We start from the raw sequence: 17,320 nt of genomic DNA, 5'->3' as shown, positions 1-17,320 counted from the left end.
GTCACTCATTCAGTATTTAGTTTGTAAGTAGTGCATTTACCTTCACTAAGGGGTGAAGAATTGGTTTGGGGTTCTTGGGTAAGGGTGTATGATTTCTTCTCTCTCCCTTGCATTTCTGTGTTTTAGACAAACTTGGGGGTTGTGCACTGTGGCATCTGTGAGTAATCTTTTCCACAAACAGTTTCATTTGTGTGTCTGTATAATAAGCAGAATGGACAATGCGGCACTTCCTTTTTCGCCTCCCCTGACAGCAGAGACGACCACGCGAGTATATTTTTTGACTAAACTCAGCCAAAGATAAATGCAGCTTAGCTGAATCACAGCTCTGCTCATTGCAAGCGAACAATATTGTCAACTGGACTGTGGTTGTGTGGAAACTATTGAGGTCCCTTCTCTACATGAGCAATAAAATCTGAGTAAAATAAAAACTTCCAGAATAGCTACCCTCTTTTGCAATTGTTTACTGTTGCATGTTTGTACCTGGGTTTTAAGACCTCTTTATATGGTTGCCACCATTTATTCTGCTGGATGATGGAGTGTCCAGCCACTCACAGTGTGATTGGGGCAAAATGTGCAGGCCATCAAGGATCTTATTGTGACCTCAGGATGTTCAAACAGGAATAGGTATTTTACTGTGAAGTGGATTTAGTTATGGCTACAAAAAATGAAGACTTTCTTTCTCCAGTTCTAGGACAATCTGATGGGTAAAGTTAGTTATGACTACTACAATGGAACTTGAATTAGTCACATCTAATTGGTTTTGATGGGGTTTACATCGCAAACCTGTACATGCCTACTCAGAAGTAAGCCCTATTCAGTGGGTTTTATTCCCAGGTAAATGGGTATAGGATTGCAGCCTAATCATGGCTACCTTTTGCTGAATGGGGCTTCACTTACATTTCTCTGTGGTGAATGGTTGAATAGAGCTGCATAAAAGTCAAATAGTTCTCTGTGATTTCCCTACTCTTTAGAAGCAAGTAGCTGGCACAGCATCCACTCAGGCATGAGATCTTCCTGATTTTTAGATTTAAAAACTATCTCCTCCTCCTCCTCCTCCTCCTCCTCCTCCTCCTCCTCCTCCTCCTCCTCCTCCTCCTCCTCCTCCTCCTCCTCCTCCTCCTCTTCTTCTTCTTCTTCTTCTTCTTCTTCTTCTTCTTCTTCTTCTTCTTCTTCTTCTTCTTCTTCTTTTTGGTGCAGTATGATGCATTTCCCCCAAATGCCTGAGGTGTGTTCGCTCCGAGTCTTTGTTGCTATGATAACATTCTGGTTTGAATATTAGATGAGCAACTCTTATGTTTGTTTATTTATATATTTGTTTAGACTGTTATATCCAAGAGACTCTCAAAGTGGCTTCCTAAAGATTCTCTCAGTAAAATCACACTCAAGTGTAGTGTTATGCCCTAGCAATTCTTTTTACGTGAAGATACCCCACAGCAGCATTTTCCTGCTTGTGCAAAGGTTGAAAAATAAGGTTTCTAGCATACTCTTCTGCCTGACTTGTAAGCTTTTCATGTGGAAACATGCTATCCTCCATGTACATTCTGAGGAGGGAGATTGTTTATTTAAGGTTGAGCAGTCTTGTGTTGGCAGGTTGAACTTCATTTCCCACATAAAAAGTGAATTTATTTATTACATTTATGTCCTGCCTTTCTCCCTTTTCCAAGGAAGCCAAAGTCACTTACATCCTCCTCCTCTTCACTATTTTATCCTCAAAACAACCCTGTGAGGTAGGTTGGGTTGAGAGACTGTGATTGGCCAAAGTCACCCAGTGAGCTTGATGGCTGAGCAGGGACTAGAGCCCGGGTCTCCTGAATTTCAGTCCAACACTCTAACTGCTACACCACACCGGCTCTCTTTCTGCCATGCAAAAATATCCAGATTAATATCTTTGCTAGATTAATGGAAATAATAGGAGTTGTTGTGCACATAAATAAAAAGTCTACCTGGGCACTGTTGGGAAGTAGGGAATTGAAACCAAGGTCTCTGAGTATTATGCTAATCCTCAAAATGGAAAAACAGGGTTGACTTCATCTTTTGGACCTCTGTTTGCTTTTGTGATGGCAAAGCAACATCATTCTTATTTCAAAATTCACAGTGTAGTTGCCATATGAATAAGTAAGACTTTTTGGAACACGTAGCATAGGAATCTGACATACCATGTCAATTTATTTATTTATTTATTTATTACAGTTTTATACCGCCCAATAGCCGAAGCTCTCTGGGCGGTTCACAAAAATTAAAACCACAGTAAAACACCCAACAGGTCTACACTACGCCACCCGACTGCTTTATAGTGATGTTAAAGCACACTACAGGAACCACACTACTGCTTTATAGTGGTACTGAAGTGCACTGACAACTTTTAGGGCCCATTGACACATCTACACCAAACAGGATATTCCACTATGAAAGTGGTATGAAAGCAGTATATGGTATGTGTCATGGGCCCCAACAGTTGTCAGTGAACTTCAATACTGCTATAAAGCAGTAGTGTAGCTCCTGCCTTTTATATACTGCTTTCATACCACTTTTATAGTGGAATATCCTGTTTGGTGTAGATGAGCCCCAAGTTGGGGAAAGGGTGAAGAATTTCTTCTAAAAATATATATTTTTGTTGTGTGAGATTTCGTACTGGATTACTGGATAACCTACTGGACATCTGAGTTTATATTTGTGCTTTTACAAGCCCTTGAGAGCAATAGTTTCAAAGAGAGTGTACTTTAATCCTTTTTTCATTTTGTTTTCATCATTACCTGTTATTTCACTGCTGTCTCTTTTTAAATGTTTCAGGGATAGAGCTCTGCCCTCCTGGTCACCGTTTCATGATCACGATGGTGGCGAGCTTCGTGGCCATGGCAGGGCAATTTCTCATGCCGGGTTTGGCTGCCCTCTGCAGGGACTGGCAAATTCTTCAGGCCGTCATCATCTGCCCTTTCCTGCTGATGTTACTGTATTGGTTGTAAGTATCTGCAGTTTCTTATCTTTCAGAAGTGTTTATTAATAAGGCCTGGGGTCAAATTAGGTGTTACAGGGGACGTATAGGGTTCCAATCTTAACTTGTAGTATGAATTTGGGGATTGGGGCATTAGGAGAAACAGTGAATAAGAAGGCTGCTTAATCCTTCCTCTCCCTTCATGTTCTCCCCTGAAAATAATCCCACCTCAAGTGGCATTTAATTGATTGGTTTTGCCCCCAAATTTGCTCCAAAATCGTAAGGGAATCTGGCTGGGGGGAAACAAGCTTTTGGGAGTGGGGAATGGGAATCAGCAAGCACCCCTCTGCTGTCCTTCTGTATTTTTTTTAAAATAATTTTTTATTTTAATATAACCAACAAGTGATGACTAAACAACTATTATATAAAATTAATTAATACAATTTGGGGTGGGGTGGGGAATGATCCAAAGAAAGAAAGAAAAGAAGAAAAAATAAAAGGACAAAGTCATCATCATCATCAGATAAACTAATAAGTGTGCTGTATGATCTTCATTTGTTGTTATAATGTCCAAATAGTCAAAGCTGAAGCGGGCACATATTGTTGTAAGTCCAGTTGTGATATATGTTGAATGAATCTCCACCATATAGCATAAAAGGATATAATAGTTCTTGTGTTTTTCCTTGGATTAGAAGCAAATCATGAGTTATTTTTTCTGATATTGCCACTGACCATATATTTTGGTACCATGCCAATAAGTTCAAATTGTCCAGTTTTTTCCACTGCTGTGTAATTCTCTGGCGAGCGGCAGTTAATAATAATAATAATAATAATAATAATAATAATAATAATAATAATAAATCTTTACATTTCAACTTACGTTAGATGCTTTGTATATTGATAATAAAAATAATTCTGGATCATATACAATCTTCTGCTGTCCTTCTGTATGAATGCCTGTCTTGCCCCTGCATTTCCCTTTATCTCAGCAAACAAGGGATTGAGGGCTCATCTAGACCAAGCAGGATATTCCACTATGAAAGCGGTATGAAAGAGATATATTAAAGGCAGGATCTACACTACTGCTTTGTAGTGGTACTGAAATGCACAGACAACTGTTGGGGCCCATGACACTACACCAAGCAGGATATAACACTATGAAAGCGGTATGAAAGCAGTATATGGTATGTGTCATGGGCTCCAACAGTTGTCATTGCACTTCAATACCACTATAAAGCAGTAGTGTGGCTCCTGCCTTTTATATACTGCTTTTATACCACTTTCATAGTGGAATATCTATTTGGTGTAGAGAAGCCCTGAGACTCCTTATTTGCCAAGATAGCATCTAGTTTGGCCCTTAAGGTGTTCTGGTAGTCTTCCTGAATTGTAAACTTTGTTTCTTTATTTAATTGCAACTCATAAAAAAATAACAGCCTGGCATAAGCTTTAGAGGAAGCTGATAAACTCACAGGATTTAACACGATGATCCCAGTTTTCTTACACAAAATGAGGGCATATCTGTACCAGGGACTTCAGTTGATTTAATCATCATTCCTGCTCACAGGAGCCACTAGGAGATGTAGTTTTGCGTGAGGGTCCTATGAGCAGTCTCACCAACTACAATTACCAGGATTCATGGCAATTTCAACTAGTTAAAAAACACACAACTCCATAGTGTAAATATGTCAGGAATTCAATATCTGAATCTGGCTGATTTTATAAATGGACACAGCTGTTGATGGTTTTTTGCTTAGGCTGGGGGCTAGCAGTGGCTAGCATTTTTTGGGGGGTCATATCTGTTCGATTTTATATCTGCATTGTTTAGGGGAAATGTAAAAATGTCTGTATTTTTAAATGAAATTATTTTTGCTAGTGTGCCTATTGCAGCTTGAGATATATCTCCCCACCCCATTCAAGCCCTCTCATGTGTATGTGGTGAAGTTCTTTCCCCTTTCATTCTCCACCCCACCCTAGTCAGTCCTCTTTTGTTCCTGGTATGAACCAGTAAGTTCTGCCGTTAGAGACAGCAGCTGAAAGATGTGGGTCTCATATGTAAAGCTTGTCAGAAAATGACTGTTCTCATGGAAAACAAAAGCAAAAGCTGAGGGAGGAATGAAAACAAAATCAAGGTAATTTTAGGTTAAGATTTGAAGGGGGAACCAGGTCAACTGCTCCCAGGGGGCCGTTGATATTCACACACAGCGGTGAGAGTCTTCCTTCTTGTTCTCTGGATTCCTGGAAAGTGGCTAGAAGGGGGAGCTGGACCAAGCCACTTCCCCAAGAATCATATTGATTCCTTGACTTAAAATGAAGTATACTAAAATAACCCGGGAATGCCTGATTTGTGAAGAAAAAGTATGTGTCAGCTTTGTTCTTCTACTAGCTGGGGCTACAGCAGTTAGATATAACATCCTTTTGCTCCTCCTGGCACCCTTTCGAGGCCTCCACTGATACATTCCTCATCTTTGAAGCATTTTCCCAGAATCTCTTCGGTGGCTGATGGCCACACAACAGTTTGAAGCTGCAAAGAAGCTCATTCTTCACTTAACTCACAGGAACAGGACGAGCACAGAATGTGATATCAAAGGAGTGATGCCCGGTGAGTGTTTGCAACTGTAAGTGTGATATAGGTGATGAAAATACAGGCACACAAATGATTTTGATGCTGTACTAACAGGGACATAATAGATCCCAGGTTGTCACCGTAGCATAAAAGTAATTTACATTCTGTGTCTTGCTTTGCTTTGGGGAAGATAACCTAGTTCACTCTAGGATGTGGTGGTTGCACTGGAAATGCAGGCTTGTCTACAATTTGAGATATTCACACAACAACAAATACAAAGGTGTGAGGAAAATAATGGTCTGGACCTGCCCCTCTGAAGTTTTGCTTCAAAGTTAAGGTATCATTTCTGAATACAGGTACATGCTTCGTTGATTCAGGAACTGTGCTTCCTTGGACCGCAAAAGTAATACTTCATTTAACCTAAGGGAGCCAGGCACATTAACTCCCACACGCAAGACTGAAAATCACCCATTTCATAACACTTTATATTTAATTTATCTCTATAGAAATCCAGAGAAGTTATGCTGCTATCTTACTTTGTTGAACATTGTTAGGAAACAGGACATATTTGTTTCTGTAGTCTTACTGAATCCAATTGTGTTTCTTACTCTCTCTCCCTCCCCCCTTATTTTGTTATTTTTTTTAAAAAAACACCCAACAACCTCAGTAATCCCATAAATTAGGTATGTTCCTGCCTTCCCTGCTTGAATTTATCAGGGGGAAAACAGGACAGGACAGTGGTAAAATGGGCTTAACGAAAATGTTGGGCAGTTTTTCTCTATGTTTCCTAATGCAGGTACTGTGCAAATGTAATGTATCAGGTTTCTATAAGTAGGATGAAGAGGGGCAGACTGCAATCCTTTCAGAGACAAACAAATAAATATTTAACAGTATTACTTTAGAATGTTTGGTGAAGAACAATATTAAGAAGATGACCCATAGAATTATAAACCAAATATGAACAACACTAACTTTTAAGCCACAGTTCCCTATAAAGCACGGTGTTGTTGCTGTTAGACCAACAACACCTGCTTGTCCCAGTCCCTTTAATCTTTTGTTGCCAGTCTCTGTTGTGGAGGTACACTCTTCTTCTAGCTGAAGGCTGTTCTATCTGCTTCTTTCTCTTCTCCAACACACTGCTGGTTTTCCTGAATTTGCTTCTCAGCTCTCCTCTTTCACTCTCCTTCTGCTGCCTCCTCCTCTTCTCAGCCACCCACTGCCTTTCCCTTTTGAAACTGGCATTTTTCTCCCTTCCACTTTAAAGAGCTCACATTCCAAGGTCCTTCGAGGCAGGCATTACATACCAGACATGAAGAAGGTATGGAGATTAACCTTGGAAGCACAACTTAACTTAAATGGCAGTGCATACCTTAGAAAGACTTCTATTTCAAAGTACAAACTAGGATTAAGGAAGGAGAAGGCATTAATCAGTCTTGGTTTGTCCCTGAATGATGTTTCAAACTGAAACATCATTCAGTTTGAAACGTCATTGCCATTGGTTAGAATAAACCAAATATCATATTTCGCAAAGCAGAAGCTATGTACCCTTTCGCTTCCCCCACAAAACATCCTACACATCCTGAGCTGCATTTGACATATTTTGCCAAGCATAGAGCCAATTCATACTGCCCTTGCAGTGTGATACAATGTGGGTTGACTTGTTCTGCATTGTGCTTTAGCTGTAGTGTGGTGACCATATAATTGCTTCACTGCCTGCTTCCATTACATCTCACTTCATATTTTGTGTGCTGCCATGAAGTGGGTTTGAGGTGGAATGCTACATGTGAATCAAGTTACCATCTGGGTACATGCTGAATCCAATTTTCTGCCAGATTACCATTGGCTGATCTGTGTTAAAGCCCTAATTAATCCACAATTCACTACTCAAAAGGCGATTGCTCAGATTTTATAGATGTAGATAATGCAGCTGAGCTATTAGACCAAGGCTAGGCAATATAGTGCCCACGGGCACCCCGAAACACCTTTCTTGGTGCCCACCAAGGTGCCCTACCCTCCCACTTTTTTAAAAAACAATAACACATTTTCTTACCAGCAGCTGGGATTGCTGTGAAATAGGTTTCTTTTGAGGCTGAAAACTGTGGGTTCAAAGGAGTTGTTTAATGTGCTGGGGCTCAGACCCACCTCTGCTTTGTATTCAGCTTTTTGAGTAGGTTATTTGTGCCATGCCTCCCATACCAGCCATTTTGTGGTAGTTCGTAGGACAGCTTCTCAAGATGCCAGATGTGCCCACAGGATCCAAAAGGTTGCCTACCCCTGTATTGGACTGATGGCAGAACTGTGTAACACACGTGACCCCTAGAGCACCTGTTCGTTTTGCTTATTTATTATGTTTGTATCCTGCTTGAAACTTCAAGGTGGCTTCTACGGTGTTCCCAGGTGACCTCCTGTCTAGGTACAGGCCAAGCTCAGGCATATTTCACTCCAGAGATGGAAACACATCACACGCCTTCACGTAATTTTCTGGGTCTATAAATAACTTGCTAGAATCCAGATCATTTGATCTATTTTAAATGAGCTCTTAGCCTTCATCGTTCCAGAGAGAAGTTGAAAAAGTCACAGCAGAACATTTTTTCAGCTCAGGAAAAGGAGAGAAGTTGAATAACTGGGCACCTTTTAGGGCCCAGTCAAACCAGTATATAAAATTCAGTCCATGGACATCAGAATGTAAAATTCAGATTGGCTGGCTTCCTGGGCCACTGTCTCTGCACCTCTGCATATTGACTGAGCCATGTATGCTAACCCCATCGTTCTTCTGATCTGACAAGCAGGCTGCCAGTAAGAGTGGCCTTTGTACATAAAAGCCAGTTTTGAGTATCCAATCACTCTCTACTGGTGACTAAGAAACAAAACCAAGGGTGGAGCTATACAGATGAAGAGGTGGGGCTATGCAGATGAAGAGCAGGGCAGGCTTGATTCTCAGTTCCTGGAGTCACCAAGGTCAGGAAGCAGGTTTAGCTTGCACCCCAATGGTGTCCCCTAGAATGCCCTCCTCTTCTTCTTTTCATATTAACCAACGGTTGCCATCCACTCCTAGTGAGGGACGTGCTGCACTGGAGAACACCAAGGCAAGAGAGGACAAAACCTGTCTTCCAGCCATGACACTTGGTGGCCCAGCTCTTGCTGATGGGGTAGTGTGCACCTGGGAGGCCTTTTGCAATATACTGTACACACACATTCCACCCGGTCATTCTGACAAGTGTTTTGGTAGTAGTTATTATTGTTTGAATTATCCAAATAGAGATGAGGCAAAGTTGGTGCCTGCTTGCAGGCTTGCAATCTGAGGAGCTGCCCAGGAGCCAGCATCATAGAACCATAGAATAGTAGAGTTGGAAGGGGCCTACAACCCCCATCGAGTCCAACCCCCTGCTCAATGCAGGAATCCACCCTAAAGCATCCCTGACAGATAGTTTATGCATGGATGGTCCTGTAGCTTAATGGGGCTGGATGCACTGAACGGGAGTGGGGGAATCACCTGTATGGGGAAAAGTTTACACGCTTCTAAGTATTTGTGGCAGATTGTGACTAAATGTAGCGAGGGTAGTGGCGTGCAGCAGAGGCTGGTGGCTGCAATGTGGGTTGACTTGTTATGCATTGTTCTGGGTTTGGGTTTCAGGCAGAACTCAGAAAGAGCTCTCCAAAGTGCTTCAGCATCGCAGCCCCCGGCCTCCGCTGAATGCCACAACTCTCTCCTGACACCAACGCTCCCTTTGTCAATCCATCCAGCTTCATTTACCTGTTTGGTTGGCTCCTTCTCACAGGCCACAGGTGTTTCCCCACAGCTCTGCCAGGAAATGAGGAAAAGGACAGCCCGTCCCGGAGCTCTCATGGCTCTGCTATCAGGGAGTTCCAGATGGGGGATGTGGGAAGCAGCCAGGCTGGAGGTAATGTATCAACACATTTTCTCCAGGCTGCAGTGTACAGTAGTTCCACACATACCCTGCATCAGCTTGCTGAACACCCCACCCCACGATCCACAGTCTCGCTTCATTTGCCTGTCGATAGTAAGCCACCATGCCACCGAGTGCAACTGTTTGAACACTTCCCCATATTTAAAATAAGCTTCCTTCACATGCAAATTTGAAATTTAATGATTATATGAAATCCATGTCTGATGTCCAAAATAACGCTAGAGTGGAACCTTCTCCTAGGCCATGAAATGCTCATTTTGTAAGTGGAGGGCATTTTTGGAGCGAGATAGGGGAGCACTCAAATATTTGATCCCTTATCTGCTATTCAGTCCATTACAATCAATCAGTTCTTTATTGCGTCTTAGCAAATTGCCATTATACACAAACACAGAATAAAACACTATACAATGTAAAACTCCACCAACAAACCATTAAAAGTTGAATAGTTTCCCATACAGTTTTTAGACTTCGTGGCACATATTTGTAGAGCATTGACAAGGAATCTGGAAAGATACATACTTCTCAGCATCAGAAAATAGGAAACAAGCCTTAACAAGGGATAGCCTTCCCCTGAACAATCTTAAAAGCGGATGAATGTATTTGGTTCTGAGATCATTATACATAGAGCATTCTAGCAATACATGAATAGTATCTTCAATTGATACAGAATTGCAACCAAAGCCACCAGTATCTCCTCTGTTTGCAGGCAAACACATAGGAGACAGTGGAAGGGAGGCACCCATTTTGAGCAAGTTCCTTCTTCAGCTATATTTCTGTACCCTTTGCTGGGTCTTTTTTCTGTGCTCCTTGCAATATCTATTGTATGACACTTATCTGATATCCACATAAAAGTTCCTTGTGCCCCTGTGGTTCATAGCAAGAAAGGAAATACCTTGCAGTACCAGTTTGTTCTTAGCTCTGATCAAGAATCTGGACTGGCAAGCCATGCTTGATATTCTGGAGGCAGACTGGAAATCCTCAGAAAATGATACCAGTATAAAAGCAACCTGCAGAAAAACTTGTGGAATGTATATTGAGATAATGCAGGTGGAATGGGATAGACTGCCTACAAAGTAGGCTCATAGGTTAAAAAAAAGAAAAAGAAAGTGCTCTTACAGTACGTGGAATTCAGCAGATAGGGTTGTATCCAATATTATGCTAATAGAAAATATATTCGAGGTCTGGTTGCTAGCATTTGTGTGACCGCTAGGGGAAAACAACTAGCAGAACTAGTGCAAGGAACGTAATCAAGTCCTAATGAGTTGCTGAAATGGCTTTTGCAAGTGGAATCAAAAGTATTAGATTTGACACATGTGCAAGGATGAAAATGGAGGTTCTCCTTGGCAGTAGTAGTGTTGCACTAATGGAATGAAGTCCATAGAAAGTAGGCTTTAGCATCAGCCTATGTACACCAGGCCAATATAATGGAACAGAAAATATTGGTTTTAGACTGGAGATCTAAAACCTGGGTCATTGACTTCTGACATGTCCTTTTAAAAACATGCAACACAAGATCAGTGTCTTAAAATGCAAACAAACTATCATTTAGAAACAGTTATGCACATATCTCTTTAATAATGAAGATCAACCAGCCTCCATCTGGAACTTGGCTGATGGTGCATTTTGATTGTGAAATGGATACATGTGCAACCTATATTAAGCATTGGTTTCAAGATGCATGTCTGCTACCAATCCCTTGATGAGTCTAGCCAGGGAATAATTAATGTTCACAGCATCTCCAAAAAGAGAATAATAGCTAATTGGCCTCTCACAAAAGATATTGTAAAGTGCTTGATTCATTGGAAGTGTGGGTGTCACATGGTGATTAACACTGCAATACTGTAAAAGCTTATTCATTCAAAATACTGTACATTTACACCCTTGGTTTAAAAAAAAAAAACGATTTTGCATTGCCAGTTTTTGCTGGGACAATCAGAAAGGAATCAGTTTTGCTTTAACTGCAAAGGATCTATGATTTCTCTAACCATGACTACACTAAGGGCTCATCTACACCAAGCAGGATATTGCATTATGAAAGCAGTATGGAAGCGGTTAATAAAAGGCAGGAGCCACACTGCTGCTTTATAGCAGTATTGAAGTGCATGGACTCATTGGGAATCATTGACACATGCCATATACTGCTTTTATACCGCTTTCATAGTGCAATATCCTGCTTGGTGTAGATGTGTCATGGGCCCCAAAACTTGTCAGTGCACTTCAGTACCACTATAAAGCAGTAGTGTAGATCCTGCAGTGCGCTTCAATACCGCTATAAAGCAGCAGTGTGGCTCCTGCCTTTTATATACCGCTTTCATACCACTTTCATAGTGGAATATCCTGCTGGTATAGATGAGCCCTAAGACTCTAATGCTTAACATTTTATGTAAACAAGACTTTAAGCAGCAGAAGGAAGTGGCAAGACGCACTAGCCAGTTAGGGAATGTACATCCTGTTCACATTTATGATGTGACATTGTGCTAACGGGATGATCTCAGGGCATGGTCTGAACTTCCATGATGAAAACAACCTTGCTAGAGCTAAGCAGGCCTTAACCTCATGAAAAACTGGATGGGAGACTGCTGGGGGAACCCCTGTGCTCCACCTTGAGTGCCATCGTGGTGGGAAAATGGGATATAAATGTAACAAATAAGTAATAGAACAGCAGCACACATTATTTTACACTCTGGGCTTTGAGCTCTTGCTTTAGTACATTTGCTACCATGTGTGTGGAGTTTTCGGTCAATTCTCTCGATAGACTCCAGTACCTGAAAAGAACTTTCAGGATAACAGGAGAGGTTGCCAGTGCAAATGTGAAAGGACCACTCTTTTTCCCTGCAGTTTGACAGTAGGATAGAAAATGAAGAGATGTGCATGCCCTGAATACGTCGTTTTGTTACTGTGGTAGTGTGTTGTTTTAGGCTGCTGTTTTCCTAGTGAACGGAATGGTTTATCTGTACACTTTTGTTCCTACACTGTCCTTGAATCTGAAAGGCTACAAATTACCAAATGCCAGTGCCGTACAGCAAAGGCCTACAATAAAGTTTGCAAGAAGACGAGTAACATATCTTTTTCCCTTTGGGACTTTTTCTCACGTCACTCCAAGGGAAAATGTCAAACGGAATTTCCTGTTTGTGGGGTATGTGTGATGGAATTTGACTAATTCAGAGTTTGAGGGAAGCTCCTGTTCCCAAGTATTGCTAAGTTATATGGGACGGTGGAGAGGAATGCACAGGAACAGTGCAGCAACACCTTTCCTAGGACCAACCATTGTTAAAGACACAGAATACGAGGTTTCAGATTACCCAGGACTCTTTTTAAGGCTGGATGTTTTTTTAAAAAAATGAAAATCATGTTTCTGGATGGAGGCATGGGGTAGTATCTGACACTACTGCTGTTCTCCTGATCATTCTGTTGGGCCAGTGGGACCCACCACTAGTGCAACAGGGAGTTTGCACTTTGTAAAAGAACCCTGGGAAGAAGGAGAAATGCTTATTTCTGGATTGGGACAGATGAGCGCAGCTCCTTACCTGCGCATTCTTTTCACCTGCCCCATTCCAGAAACAAGCGTTTCCACTCATTTCGGTTCTTTTGCAAAGCACTAGCTCCCCTTTGTGTGAGCAGTGAGTCCCATTGGAATGCAGGAAGCATAAGATGCTGCCCCTGGTGTTAAGCCCTCTCTGCAGTTTGGTTCAGGCTTAAGATGATAATGGGGGAAGCTCTTGAAATACAAAACTGCCAAGAAAAAAAACATTTTATCTTCCTGTTCCACTGGGTTCTCCGAAGATAACGGGGATGCCCACCAGATCCTTGCACAGAGGAATAATTGCACTCTTTCGGTTAATTTCCTAGGATGAAACTTGCATCTCTTTGCATTTCTTTTCACCGTGGTGATGGGGCAGGGGTGTTATATGGCACCAGATAGAGTTGCATCATTCTGCCCACCAACATATTTGTCTTTCTGGTGAAAAGGGGAGAAATCACAAGACTGCAGAGCAATACAAAGCCTTTCAGGGCCATGGAGCATTATGACCCGCAGTGATCCATAGCCTTGTGAGTGTTGCCTCCGCATACATTCGAGGACAGATTCATTCACATGGGCATCCTTATATCAAGCAACCCAAGTCTTGTCTAAAAGTGGAACCTTGCAAATCAATCTACAGAAGTTGCTGACCCACACAGAACATCAACAGCCCAACTGCTCTCCCATACTGAAGCCCTTAAAGTTTTGAAAAAGGAAAATAACTATCTCCCTTCATAGTCACCTGAAGGCAATTCCTACTCATCCAAAGCAACAAGGCAAATCACTACTTATAGGTCTTCCCTACTCCTAATTCTGCACCCATTTCTAATTGTTCCCAATACCCACACAAATTTCTGAAATGTTTTAACTATCTGAAGATGAGATGGGATGTCTGATCAGGGTGAAGGGGGGAGCAGAAGATAGATCTGGATCAACTGGGAGATCTCTGAGTGATTTGTAGTAGATCAGCAAGGATTTCTGACTCTTTCTGATTAACAAACAGCAACAAAATTATTCTTCCCTCTCCAACCTAAATTATACCACTCAAATAAATAAAGCTTAGAGTAACGAGGAGTGAGTTTTTATATAAAAGGACTCTGAGATCCATTCAGTTCTGAACTCAAATGCCCTAGAATCCTTTAATTCTCGGTATATGTCTTTTTCCCCAGCTCTGGTGATGGATTTCAGGGTTTCAGTAAAAAATAAAGTCTGCCCACCCCTAAACCGCAAGACGTGGAGGGGAAACAAAAGGGAGAATTCATTTAAGGAAGAGCACATACATGGGATCAAGTTCAAGGGAGGTGAACCGAACTCCTCTTTGTACTGTGCCATTATCAAATCTCAGATATCTGTAAGGAGAACATACAGTTCACTGTTTTATTGCTCTTTCAAGTAATGGTCAGAGGACTTGATTAAGAATATCCTTATTGCTGCTGCACTGCTCTGCATCATTCCAAAATTAATGTTGTTTAAAGAAATGAAATATTGCTTTTGTTCCAGAACTAGAGAAAGAAATTGGCAGGAGGTCAAAGAAGGTCTGCATTGTTAAAGTGGTGGGAACTAGGAACCTGTGGAAAAACATTGTTGTGCTCTGTATAAATTCGTAAGTACTACCATTCTTTTGTCCAGCGTGTTATTAAAAGTATTGAAATGATTGTTGTGATTGTTGTTGTAGTGACATCTATTCTGTTATTTATTAATAATTTATTTTTACAATTCTTTATAAATCACTTTTCTGCCCACTGAGGTCTCACAAAGCAGTGTACTTTTAAAAATATCATTACAGTAAAATCACAGCAAAATACAAAGGGAAACAAAACATTCTTTAAAAAAAAGCCAAAACAATATTGGCCCCATTCAGAAGACACCTTAAACCACTGCTTTAACCACAGTGGTTAAGCCAGAAAGTCGGGCTATGTTCAGAAGACACCTTAAACCATGGCAAATAAGGCTTTTTGCCTTAGTCACCATGGTTAAAGCTGTGGTTTAAGGTGTCTTCTGAACATGGCCCGGCTTTCTGGCTTAACCACTGTGGTTAAAGCTGTGATTTAAGGTGTCTTCTGAACACAGCCCGGCTTTCTGGCTTAACCACTGTGGTTAAAGCTGTGATTTAAGGTGTCTTCTGAACACAGCCCAGCTTTCTGGCTTAACCACTGTGGTTAAAGCTGTGGTTTAAGGTGTCTTCTGAACAGGGCCATTAAGATCTGTAAAAGGCCGAGCAAAACTGTACAGCTCTTACAGCTCATCTAAAACTTGATAGGGACAGAGCCAACCTGACCTCCTTCAGGGGTGGGTTCCATAATTGGGGTGCTGCTACAGTGCCCACTAGGACCCCCAATTACACCTGGCTGACTTCCTGCTGCTGCACTGCTGCCTATTTCCTCCCCGCTTACTTCAGCAGCCCTAATGTTGGAGGAAGTAGAAGGAGGGTGAGCACAGCAATGGGTGGGCGGAGAAGGAAATGGCGGGTGGGTGAAGCGAGAGGAGGAAGGCGAGGTCAGCACAATAGGAAATCATAGGCAGGAGAAAGAAGAGGCGAGTGTGGGTTTGGAAAGGGAAGACGTCCTGGATGAGTGAGGGGAAAGGGAGGAGAGCACAGGATTACAGGGAGAGGAAATGTGAGTGAGCGAGGGGGGGAGGAGGAGGACATGGTAGTGGCAGGGAAGTTGCAGATGGGCAGAAGAGCAAGAAGAGCTCAGTGTGGTGTGTGAAAGGAAGAAAATCGGGGGCAGGAGGAGGTGAGCATGGTGGTGGCAGGGGAAGGGAAATTGCTGGGGGGACGAGGAGTAGATCACCATGGTGATGGGGAGAAAGAAGAAGACAGGAAAGGTGGGGTGGGGAAGGAAATCCCAAGCAGGAGGTGGCGGAGGAGGAGCGGCGGTCAGAGAAAAGAGAGAATTCACAGCGTAGGGGCAGAGAAAACATATTCCATTGATTCCCTCCCCCCTCAGAAATGGCAGATGCGCCCACAGGCCCCCAAAGGTTGGCTACCCCTATGCTCATCCCCCACAAGCCAGCTTCTGCTGACCGTGGGGCATAGAACAGATTGCAACTTACATGTAGGCTCATATGGGAGGAGTCAGCCTTTCAGATATCCTGGATCTAAAGCTCTTTAGGACTTTATATTAAATATAGGTGTCCATAGGCAATGAGGAGAAGATGGAGGATGACTTACCTTTCAGTACCAGGCACCCAGTGCCTTGGATGTTAACCAGGAAGTACAAAGTAGAAAATCTGACTACTGTCATCCTCCAAATTTCCCTGGATCAGACTCTACACTGAAAGTGGAACTAACCCTTGCACCCACAACACGTGTCAGACCCTTCCTTCCATTTCTCCACTATAAAGGGGGTGATTTCAAGTAGGTTAGCCCTTGCCCTACTCTCCACCTTTGCCTTCCAGCTCACTTTTTCTCCAGCCGTGATTCAAGCCCTGGCTTGTGGTGGAAATGGCTGCTCTTTCATGGAGATGCAATAGATGCATTTCAGACGTGACGTGTAATCCCACACTGAGGTCTGTTTCAGCTGTACTATCTGATAGTTAATGTTGTTTGCTTCTTAGCAAGCACCATATAGTGGGTTGGACTGAGGTTCTGTGTTCCACGAGAGGAAAGGTTCTGCTTGTGGAAGGTCCCTTCACCTGATTCAGAGATGCTTCAATGCACAATGTGCTTATATTGAGAGTTGGGAGGGAGCATAAAACTGACAAAAACAATCTGGAGCGGATATTTCTGCGTGAAAATGTTCTCCTTGATCACACGTGTTCAAAAATCACCATCCCCTGTAAAGTTCGATGAAAGGAACTTACTCCAGTTTAGACTCTTTCATGAGTGTTAGACTCTTCCTGACTGTTAGAGAAGTACGACAATGGAATCAGTTACCTAGGGAGGTTGTGGGCTCTCCCACACTAGAGGCCTTCAAGAGGCAGCTGGACAACCATCTGTCAGGGATGCTTTAGGGTGGATTCCTGCATTGAGCAGGGGGTTGGACTCGATGGCCTTGTAGGCACCTTCCAACTCTGCTATTCTATGATTCTATGAGACAAGACTCTTCCATGAAACAAAACCATTTGAAGGAAACAAATGTCTCACTGCCTCTAGAACAAAACCAGACTTCCAAAGGAACAGTAGATGGTCATATCAAAATTTATGTTGTAGAACTAATGGTTTGCCATGCCATTTTTTTGGAGCAATTTTATAGTAACAAATAATTTTTCAATGTGTCATTTTAAAAGCCTGGGAATTTTTGGGGAGGTTGTCTGCCTTGGTGATTGAGGTTGCTATCTTTAACGGAGCATTTTTTACATCAGGCATTCATACACCCAATTAGATAATCCTAGTGCAGGGTTTGGGAACTGTTCCAGCCACAGAACTGGAT

At 42.2% G+C, this 17,320-nt stretch overlaps 1 protein-coding gene across 2 annotated transcripts in view; it reads left to right on the top strand.

Moving 5' to 3' along the window:
* SLC22A23 (solute carrier family 22 member 23) overlaps window positions 1-17,320 on the top strand; it is a 126,503-nt gene that overhangs the window by 88,571 nt on the left and 20,612 nt on the right. The window contains exons 4-7 of one of the 2 annotated variants that reach the window (XM_063130307.1): window positions 2,791-2,959; window positions 5,404-5,531; window positions 9,275-9,397; window positions 14,445-14,547. In XM_063130307.1, coding sequence (XP_062986377.1) covers window positions 2,791-2,959; window positions 5,404-5,531; window positions 9,275-9,397; window positions 14,445-14,547 — 523 coding nt within the window. The remainder of the gene's footprint in view (window positions 1-2,790; window positions 2,960-5,403; window positions 5,532-9,274; window positions 9,398-14,444; window positions 14,548-17,320) is intronic. The other variant, XM_063130309.1, reaches the window with a different exon arrangement.

This window comes from Elgaria multicarinata, chromosome 7 (assembly GCF_023053635.1).
Source record: "Elgaria multicarinata webbii isolate HBS135686 ecotype San Diego chromosome 7, rElgMul1.1.pri, whole genome shotgun sequence".
Lineage (NCBI taxonomy): Eukaryota > Metazoa > Chordata > Lepidosauria > Squamata > Anguidae > Elgaria > Elgaria multicarinata.
This window is presented reverse-complemented; position numbering and strand designations above follow the sequence as displayed.